At 39.2% G+C, this 10,719-nt stretch overlaps 1 protein-coding gene across 1 annotated transcript; it reads right to left on the minus strand.

The window, feature by feature from the left end:
- Positions 1-7,817: 7,817 nt before the first annotated feature.
- LOC143593184 (abscisic acid 8'-hydroxylase CYP707A2-like) lies at positions 7,818-10,117 on the minus strand. The gene is made up of 7 exons (XM_077072894.1): positions 9,883-10,117; positions 9,472-9,790; positions 8,916-9,302; positions 8,658-8,820; positions 8,454-8,560; positions 8,126-8,244; positions 7,818-7,960 (listed from the first exon to the last, which is right to left on the minus strand). Exons 1-7 carry the CDS (start codon positions 10,071-10,073, stop codon positions 7,861-7,863), a joined length of 1,386 nt encoding a protein of 461 aa, XP_076929009.1. The 5' UTR covers positions 10,074-10,117; the 3' UTR covers positions 7,818-7,860.
- Between the last annotated feature and the right edge of the window lie 602 nt (positions 10,118-10,719).

The following is a 10,719-nucleotide window of genomic DNA, read 5'->3' on the forward strand; positions in this document are numbered from 1 at the left end:
TATTTTAATAATATAAATGAAATGTTAATGTCCAAGGCTAACTAAGAATGCATACTTGTAAATAATAAGATGTCATGTCAACAAGTTTTGATTAAACAACTTTTCTATTTCTTGCGTGCGGATTAGCCCAAGAAGGCAAAGTGTATGTTCCTATTTGCACTATGAACACAATGAGCATTAACAACTCAACCAATCCTCCATGATTGAGCACAAACCTAGAAGTTAAATCATAGATTTATCACTGATCCAAACATACAATGGTATTAATTCTAGCTTGCATATATATACAGGGTAAGGATCTTAAGAGAACCTTTTGCAAATTGAGAACTTTAAAAATCATTTTGGATAACTAAAAACATATTTAAAAAATATTTAAAAAAATAATAAAAATTTTAAAAAAGTAAAAATACCAAAATTTTTGTATTTCATTCCGGTTTCATTAAAAAAATAAAAAATAAAAAACATCGTATTATACACATATGTATAATTTTATTTAATATTTAGTTACGTAATATACACATATGTACAGTATCATTTATCTTAAATTATACATATGTGTACAAAAAAAACATGTAAATGTACATATATGTATATATTATACATATATGTATATAATTTAGCTAAACCGAGTTTTTTTTATGAAACCGGGATGATAAAATAAGAATTTTGGTTTTTTTACTTTTTTGATTGTTGTGTTTTTTTTTATTTTATGATTTTTTTAGTTTTGGGTTTTTTGTGGTTCAAAATGATTCTCATAGTTCTTAATTTCAAAAAGATTCTCTCATGATCTTGATCCTATATATATATATATATATATATATATTTCATGTTAATTGCTTCACCTATTTCACTCGCAAAATGATGTTATGTATATACTTGCATAGCACACACCATCTTCAATTATTTAACGACATCTTAGAGCAGCATGATTGTGATACTTGCGGCTTGTTATTTTCCTATTATTTGCTGACATGTGGAAGCGATGTAGTTAGTTATAGTTTCTTAGTCTAATTTATTAGAGCGACAAGGTTGTGATACCTTATTATCTACAACATATTGGATTGTTAGATTGTTCATTGTATGATAAAATCATGAGTCCATTGAACTATTCTTATATTCTTAGTTTTCCATTCCCATAACTAAAACTTTTCATAAATAGGAAAGCCGAAGGTGAAAACCATTTGGATGGTTAATCAATGGTGAATAAACTTATTGTAATAAAATAAGTCTAGACCTTAAAGTTGTATTTTGTTGTTATAGGTGGTTTCAACTTCCAACTCCTTAATTTATGATTCTAATGTCTAGAGGACCACTCAAGATCAATCATTCACATTATTTGGTAGGAAGTCATGATTGTATGACATGTATAATCTTGTTAGCTACTTATATAAATCCAAGATTTAAATTATAAATGATATTTATTGAATTGTCAACCATATTGTATATCCAATTTATTGCAAAGTCAAAACGATAATGCCAATTGAGAGTTCGCCAAGATAGTGATGTGACTCAAGATGTATACAAATGAATCATTGTAGTTGTTGGCATACATCTATAGTCTAAAAAACTGTTTGTTAAGAGAAAATTAAATAACAATAATATATTGACACCATATGAATATTTAAGGGGTTTTCTATACACACCATCCATTTTACTAAAACACCCATCAATATGCCCTGTATAGGGCTATACGGGACGGGGCGTATAGGCCTCTATATATGCCCTGTATAGCATTATACGGCGCGTATGGACACCCGTATAACCCCTCGTATAGCCCTTTACGGGGCATATAAGGGGTTGTGGGGTTCCCCTAGTAGGACCCTTTAATAATATCTTTCTACGAAAGAGGGAAACATTTCTTGACCTAAGAGACGGGTTGAATCCATATCGTCTTTGTCATTTTCTTTCAATTTAGAAAAAGGTGGTGGAGAGAGGTTTGTTGTGATGTCGGCTTATTAAAGCATATAAAGTAAATTGAGTTAGGAAGATGCCTCAAAAATAATTGCACAAATGATTGAAAAGAAAGAGTATATATTATGTTGTTTGGTCAATCTGAGTCATAAAAACTATGTAGGTGAATCTTTTCTTTTTTTTTTTCTTTTGAATGGATAACAACTTTTCATTCAAAACACTAGCCAAAGGCTAGCCACTAAGCCACAACAATTCAACATGCATAGGTGAATTTTATACATGGTAATTATGTTACATTTTAGAAAAAAAAAATGGTTTGACTTGAGTAGCTTTTACTTGTTTATAGATTTATTTGTTCTACTTTAAGTGTATTCGGTTAAAGTGTATCACTTTTAAAAAACTTGTGAACATAGAATAGATGCAAATGAACCAACACCACCCATCATCACAGTATGCCACCACCACCAACCGGTCGTTGTCAATACAACGCCACCACTGTCACCACCGCCACCTCCAGTGTCATCACAATTGTTTCCGACAGAACACATTGTCGTTGTCACCGCCTATAGTCGCCCTAGCTATCACAAAGACACATATATTTATGATCTCATTTAGATATATATCTTTTTCTAAAAAAGACATTCAATTGGCTCCGTCTTAGTCAAAACAGTATTTACCAAACCAAGTTAACACCTTTAAACAACCTATTTTGACTTGAGCCGGACTAATTATTCTCTTAACCAACATGTTTCGACCAAAACACATTTCAACTTTTTACATGACCTGATATGATTAATTATATGAGTGTCTTTTTTGCTATGCTTAGTGAAAGTATTCTTCATTTTGACCTTTCTTCTTTACAATCATTTTATGCAAGATTGAGGGGATATTAGCTTAAGATTTAAAATGGACTAGGAAATATGAAGGGCACAACTGTTTGAGCTTATGTGATTCTAGATTTGGAAAATGACAATAGCTAACAAGCAGTTTCCTTGCTACGGCCCCAAAATCTAAATGATATCAAATAGTTTTCGCACCAACGATTTTCTTGCCAAAATGACACAAATTACCTATATTTCCTATCAAAAAACCTGATGCCACCGCCCACCGGCTTCTAACCTATGTTCAAAATCAAAACATAGAGATTTTGGTCCCATAAAGATATACGTAAACCTTATCAATTCCTTGTATTTTGCTATTGTCTGAAACATTAGTGATGGTAGTGTGTATAGTTTGGGATCTGAAGAGGTAGGTCCCAGCAGAGCCCAGTTGGACCCGCAAGACTCACCTTGAATAGGGACGTCTGCGCAGAAACCAGCTGGATCCGCAGGACCAACCATGCTCAGAGACGTGACGTCCTTACGCGCAGTACGCAAGCTGTTCCCGCAGGAAATGCCTCCCAATGGTGAAGGACTCCGCCTGTCCCCGCAGCCTCGGATACAAGCCATAAGGGAAGGCCACCCGCGCAGCAAGGCTACACGCACAAGGCACTTAGCTCTCAATCACTCAGTGTCACCTGAAGGAATGAGCAAAGCCGGGAACAATCCCGCACAAGGGCGGGAGGGGGAATACTCCCGCCCAAATAAGCCAGTCCGTACGATACGGGAAGATCTTCTGTACTGTACCTGACGAGGTATGGGAAAAAGATCTGACTAAAGATACGACAGCTTATTGACAACAGTATGGCGAGCAGCATGCTCCTGTACTGTATGTCACTATTAGCCGCTGCCTACTCACCAACTACTGCCATACCACGTGCATAGCCGGCAGTTGGTGGAAAAGGAATAGTACACAGCAGGCCTGGTCACTATCAGCCACTGCCTACCCACCAACTACCAGCAGGGCACGTGCGTAGGCCACTGTTGGTGGAACAGGAACACTGTTGCAGCCGGCCACACCTCCTTGGAAACCTACCTTCGGCTATAAATACCACAAATGGTATGACCATCTCATCTTATCATATCTTATCTTATATCATCATATTATACCTGATATCTGCTCTAGCAATCTCTTAATATACATTTATATTTAAAGAGCAATCTAGTCTGATTCTCACGCCGGAGGGTGGTCACAAGGAGGAACCCCCCCTTCTCAGTGACAAGCTCACGGTGTCTGTTTTGCAGGTTATCAGAAGAACCATCTTCTCTGGGTCTAACCCCTCGTGGGAAACATCTATCTAACCCCCAGGTTACTCGTAACCTGCCCGGGGTCCGGTTAGTGTTTCTTCATTGGCGCCATCCGTGCATAAAGCTAGAACTTTATTTTTCTCCAGTTTTTTCAAACTTTTAGAAAGATGGTTAAAGAAATTCCGGTAACCACAACCCCAGCTACTGGGGGGAATACCGGCAACACAGTTTTTACAAACACTACCCCGGCTACCCAAGCCGGGGCAAGTGAAGTAAATTTTACGAACACTACCCCAGTTACCCAAGCTGGGGCAAGTGCAGTAAATGATCGCCCACTGGGATTCACCGATACCCAGTTTGAAAAAAGAACAAGACTCCCCCGCCAAACTCTCGATGAAGTTAAGGCATGGGCGGAGGCACGTCAAAAGGAATTCCAAGCTGAGTTGGACGAACGCTTGCGTTCCGTCCAACAGGCCGACGAATTCGAAGAATATTTGGACAATGACTCGGAGGAATCCGACTCCGACGCGAACCCTCGCCATAGGGCAAAAGGGAAGCGTAAGGAAACGGACTCCCAACCGAGAAGGCATTTTGGACAAGCCTTCAAACCAAAAAGCACAGGTGGAAGTCCACGAGACTTCTCCAAAACATTCAGACCAAACGTTGCAAATGCGGGAACGTCAAATTTGCAAGGGACATTGCAGAAGCAATTGCCCCAAAAAGTGCCAAACAAATGTCCAGCATAGGCACATATGATGGTATATCCGACCCAGATGATCATTTGAACATATTCATAGCGGGGGCAACCGTCAGTAGTTGGACGGAACCTACGTGGTGTTACGTGTTCCAAATGACGCTGGTCGGGGCTGCTAGAGCGTGGTTCGATCGTCTACCGGTCAACCACATCTACGACTGGGCTGACTTCCAACAGAAGTTTAGCCAGCACTTCAGCCAGCAAAGAAAGTATACCGAGGAGCAATGGACAATCCTCAAGTGCATTCGAGAAAAAGACGAATCTTTGCTAGACTTCATCACTCGCTTCAATTCGAAGAAGCTAAGTCTGGGTAACATTAGCGAAGATCTTGTTCGCGCTGCCTTTATTCAGGGCGCGAACGACCCAGAGCTCATCCGCACCTTAACGGGTCAAGATGGCATGCCGTCCACATGGGATGCCATCATGACAGCAGCTAAACGCTTTGCGGAAACGGAGAAGCAACTGGGTAGAGATCTCCCACAGAGCACAAACCTCTACACCCAGAAAACAAGGGAAGACAACGTCCTTACCGCCCGATTAAACAAAAAGCGAAAGCTAGGCATTTGGCAGTCAAGGGTAAACTTTGACACCTCATCCGGCTTACAACATCGGTTAGGCGGAAGGGATAACGTACGATCGACCCAGAACTCCAGATGGACGCCGCTCACCAAAAGCGTCACCGAGATATTCGCCACCGAGGAGCTCCCATGGCCAAAGCTTCAAATAATCCGACATCGTCACAATGCTGATCGGAGCAAATACTGTGACTTTCACAGGACAAAAGGCAAAACCCTTCACATACCTAGCACCCGCAGGGAATTGAAGCCAAGTAAACCTTGGCGAACAAGTAACCATAAGACGGATGCGGGTACAGTGTTAAGGCAAAACCCTTCACATACCTAGCACCCGCAGGGAATTTAAGCCAAGTAAACCTTGGCGAACAAGTAACCGTAAGACGGATGGGGGTATAGTGTTAAAGCAAAACCCTTCGCATACCTAGCACCCGCAGGGAATTGAAGCCAAGTAAACCTTGGCGAACAAGTAACCGTAAGACGGATGCGGGTACAGTGTAAAGGCAAAACCCTTCACATACCTAGCACCCGCAGGGAATTGACGCCAGGAATACCTTGGAAGTAAAGTAACCGTAAGACGAGCGCTGGTACAGTGTTAAGGCAAAACCCTTCACATACCTAGAGCTCCGCTGGGAATTGAAACCAAGAAGGATCTTCTGGGCAATGCTTGCGGAAACGGAAATAACATCCCCGCATAGCGGGAACGTCGAGAACTACGTTGTTTGAAGCTCCAGGATGGAATTGGTGGTTTTAACTTAATTGATCACTATGTTCAAAACTACCAAAACCTCACGGAGAATCCACACAAGTGGGACTCAACGCTCCTGACTTGCGAGGAGGTTACAGACCTACCCGCATCATACCCAAAGACCAAGCAGGAAACTCGGGAATTTCTGCAAGTGACAAGGACTTCCGCGGGAAGAATCCCCATGGAAAACCTTAAAAAACCCTTTTCAAAACCCTTTGCCTAAGTCCAAAAGTTCACCTCACTTTATTAAACACGCATGAGAAGAACATTGGACTGGGGGGACTTGAAGAGGTAGGTCCCAGCAGAGCCCAGTTGGACCCGCAAGACTCACCTTGAACAGGGACGTCTGCGCAGAAACCAGCTGGATCCGCATGACCAACCATGCTCAGAGACGTGACGTCCTTACGCGCAGTACGCAAGCTGTTCCCGCAGGAAATGCCTCCCAATGGTGAAGGACTCCGCCTGTCCCCGCAGCCTCGGATACAAGCCATAAGGGAAGGCCACCCGCGCAGCAAGGCTACACGCACAAGGCACTTAGCTCTCAATCACTCAGTGTCACCTGAAGGAATGAGCAAAGCCGGGAACAATCCCGCACAAGGGCGGGAGGGGGAATACTCCCGCCCAAATAAGCCGGTCCGTACGATACGGGAAGATCTTCTGTACTGTACCTGACGAGGTATGGGAAAAAGATCTGACTAAAGATACGACAGCTTATTGACAACAGTATGGCGAGCAGCATGCTCCTGTACTGTATGTCACTATTAGTCGCTGCCTACTCACCAACTACTGCCATACCACGTGCATAGCCGGCAGTTGGTGGAAAAGGAATAGTACACAGCAGGCCTGGTCACTATCAGCCACTGCCTACCCACCAACTACCAGCAGGGCACGTGCGTAGGCCACTGTTGGTGGAACAGGAACACTGTTGCAGCCGGCCACACCTCATTGGAAACCTACCTTCGGCTATAAATACCACAAATGGTATGACCATCTCATCTTATCATATCTTATCTTATATCATCATATTATACCTGATATCTGCTCTAGCAATCTCTTAATATACATTTATATTTAAAGAGCAATCTAGTCTGATTCTCACGCCGGAGGGTGGTCACAAGGAGGAACCCCCCTTCTCAGTGACAAGCTCACGGTGTCTGTTTTGCAGGTTATCAGAAGAACCATCTTCTCTGGGTCTAACCCCTCGTGGGAAAAATCTATCTAACCCCCAGGTTACTCGTAACCTGCCCGGGGTCCGGTTAGTGTTTCTTCATGATCCGAAAGGTGAGTACAAGAAGGGTGAAGAGAAAAAATAAGAAAGCAAATTGTGTAAATGAGTAATGAATGGAATAATATTATTATTGCCTTGCGGACTTCATACAAAACAGATCAATAACATCACCTAAATCGATAATGGCCTAGATATGCTACAATTGATCCTCCTACTTATTGATTAATACAAAACCATCACAAATATTTTACTCTGTCTTCTCCTTTGATTTGAGGAAACTCTGTCTATGTACAACTCCATGTCTTTTGAGTCTTCCTCGGCAATAATGTATTCTCTTGCATGATGATTCATTGATCCTCTTCTTTGACCAAAAAATTTAAGCATCATTGAATATTGTATAAAAATGTGTAATATCATTCTTTGAAACCCCGATCAGCTCCCGGATTCAGATCACGAATACGAATCCATCTTAACCGTGCACACCCTTTGGGCATTAGACGTCTTATCTTGGCCCTTTCTTTTTATAACTGATTTTTAAGAGAAAGTCTTATTGGCAAACCATTTTGAGGAAGGGCAAACGGCGCATAATGAATTTCGTTCTGAGGGCCTATCATCGACCACCTACACAAAATAACAAACCGTTTTAATTAAAACTTAGAAAACCTTATATGATATTTATTATGTGTTACTCATCATATATAAATTGTTACACCATAGAAAGATATAATCTTATAATAATGTTGTACAAAACTTTAACGTGTTAAGAATTGTGTGCATTTCACCAACCTGTACTTTGTGGTCATGTGATGTATGAGCACTAATATCTCCAGCTTTGCTAGCTCATTCCCTGGACATGAGTGGACCCCATTTCCAAATGGCATAAATGTATTGGGCTTTGGTGCCACCTGCCAAATCAAATCATATTTAATTTTAGAGGAAAGTATATAAAGAATGTGTCACATTAATCTCATGAACAAATACGATACATATAAAATATAAAAAATACCCATTTTTTTATTTAAATAGTTTTTGAAAATTTTCATATAAATCTCTCTATATTTTCATAATTTCTTATTAATTAAATTAAACTTAAAAATTAAAATATCAAATATACCTCAAATCTTGACGGGTCAAACTTCTCCGGGTTGGTGAAATTTTCCGGACTATGATGAATGTTTCTAAAGAGTGGCAATACCTTCCATCCTTTGGGAATCAAGTACCCTGGGAAATCAATTTTAAAAGTTCTTTTAGATCAACAAAATATACATAAATATACATATTCAAAAGGTAAAAGAAATATATATTATATAAAACAAACCTTCAAATTCAACATCTTCAACAGCTTCTCTAAAAGTAAAAGACAAGATTGAAGCAACTCTAAGTGTCTCTTGGATGACCCTTGAAGTTATTGGCATCTTCTTGGTATCTACCCAAGTCAAACCTTTGTCATCTTTCTCTTTCATTATCCCCTCTTGTTCTTCCTAAAAAGTCAACCATATAATATTGATTACAAAACTATTGTTATACATTAAGCTTTGATTAAATTATGAAATTGGAATGAAAAATGAACTCTTACTGTGACAGCTTGTAAGACATTCGGATTCTCAGCCAAGTATTTGATAATCCATGTTATGACACTAGCAGTTGTGTCCCGGGCAGCGAATATCACACCGATGATGTTATCAGCTATTTGTTCATCGGAGAGTCCCTCTTTCTCTTCCATGAATGAACCCAATAAATCATTGTGTTCTTTCTTGTTTTCTCTTCTTAAAGAAAGAATTTTGGCTAAAATTTGAGCTAATTCTTTCCTTGCCTTCATTGATTTGTGAAAAAGCGTTCCCGGGAGGTTAATCGGCATCGAATTGTACCCTTTTTCAAGAATGTAATAACACCTCTTGAGATCTTCCCTATAGAGCACCTCATCCTTTCCAAATATGGTAAGCAATGCCACATTGAATGTGAACTGCAACAAAACGGTGTTGTTATTATTAGACTAGTTATATAATTATCATATCTAATACGTGTTATTTTAATTAGACTAGTTATATAATTAACAAATCCAGAAGGTATTCAAGTGTAATATTATTCTATGTCCCAGAAAACCTCGAAAAGAAAAAAGTGTGGTAACTTACTATTTTCATTTCTTGAAAAGTATTGACAAGTCGATTCTCACAAGACCGTAGAGAATCGACTGCAATTGATTCGATGTAAGGTACGGTACTTTTCACGGATTCTGGGGTGAATGCGCGGAGAACGAGGCGCCTTAACTTGAAATGGTAATCTCCTTGGTGGAAGAAAATGGCTTGCTTGCCCAACATTCTTTCTTTGCTAGCAGGAAATGTAGGCTTAAATAAATGAGCTTTTGTTACAAGCACAAGCTTAGCGGCAGCCGGGCTCGAAATCATGACACACCGGCAACCCAACACATGGGTTTTAAAGATTGATCCATACCTAAATAAAAAAACAACAAATTTGTTAATTATTCAACAATTTGATCAAGAAATTGTTTTAAATAAATTGAAGTTTAAAAACAATAAACTAACTTTTTGACTTTGGAGGCAAAGAAAACATTCGGGTTTTGTGAGTAAAGTTGAAAGGTTTCGCCAATATACGGCCACCCGAGTGTACCGGGAGGAAGAGGGAGGAATTTTCCTCGGCCATGGACCGCGGATGTAAATAGAAAGAGTGTGGCAAGAAGGAACAATAAAGAAAATGAGATGGTAATGAATTCCATATATGTTATATTTATGTTTATTTGTTTTATATTGTTTGTGTTTGATACTTAGGGTAGAAGTTGGAAGCGAGGGTATATATAAGTAAGCTTAGTGTAGAGTAGGGTGGGGGGAGGGTACACCAGACAGCTAGATGCACATACACAGGATGTGGATGGGGGAGAGAAGGAGGTAGGCAAGTGTTGCCTGTGTTTGAATTTTTAAATTGAATACCTTTTTGGTTATTGTAAAATAATGTATCAAGTTAATCGGGTGTTCATCGAATCCGGTTTTAATTTTTATTAAACAACATTAGCTTAGTGGCGATTGTGTCTCTCCTAAATAGTCATAACAATTACCAACTTTATCTTACCCAAATTCAGTCCTAAAACAATAAAGTTAATTTTTAAGTTATATATCTTAATTGAATAAGTTTCTTTTAGTTTGGATTTTTTATTAAATAATTAAAACTGTATTTGAGTTATAAGTTCATGTGGGTTGGTTCGGTTTAAACCTTATTACACCTTTACTAGATTTGAAAATAAAATACGTAATTCAAAGATATCTCTAATCTAGAATAAATTCGTAATTAGGGTAATATTTGACTGATACAAATGTTATGTGTGAAAGTGATTAGAATTTAGAATATTTAACTTCTTATGTATCAAC

The sequence above is a fragment of the Bidens hawaiensis genome, unplaced genomic scaffold (genome assembly GCF_021521415.1).
Source record: "Bidens hawaiensis isolate Kalapana, Puna unplaced genomic scaffold, B.hawaiensis_p1.1 tig00041783_1, whole genome shotgun sequence".
NCBI classification, from domain to species: domain Eukaryota; kingdom Viridiplantae; phylum Streptophyta; class Magnoliopsida; order Asterales; family Asteraceae; genus Bidens; species Bidens hawaiensis.

Coding starts and splice junctions, on each gene's coding strand:
- LOC143593184 (XM_077072894.1), bottom strand. CDS start 10,073: ATGGAATTCATTACCATCTCATTTTCTTTATTGTTCCTTCTTGCCACA. Junction 8,821..8,915: donor ATGTCTTACAAGCTGTCACA/GTAAGAGTTCAT, acceptor TTGACTTTTTAG/GAAGAACAAGAGGGGATAAT. Junction 8,245..8,453: donor TTGACCCGTCAAGATTTGAG/GTATATTTGATA, acceptor TTGATTTGGCAG/GTGGCACCAAAGCCCAATAC.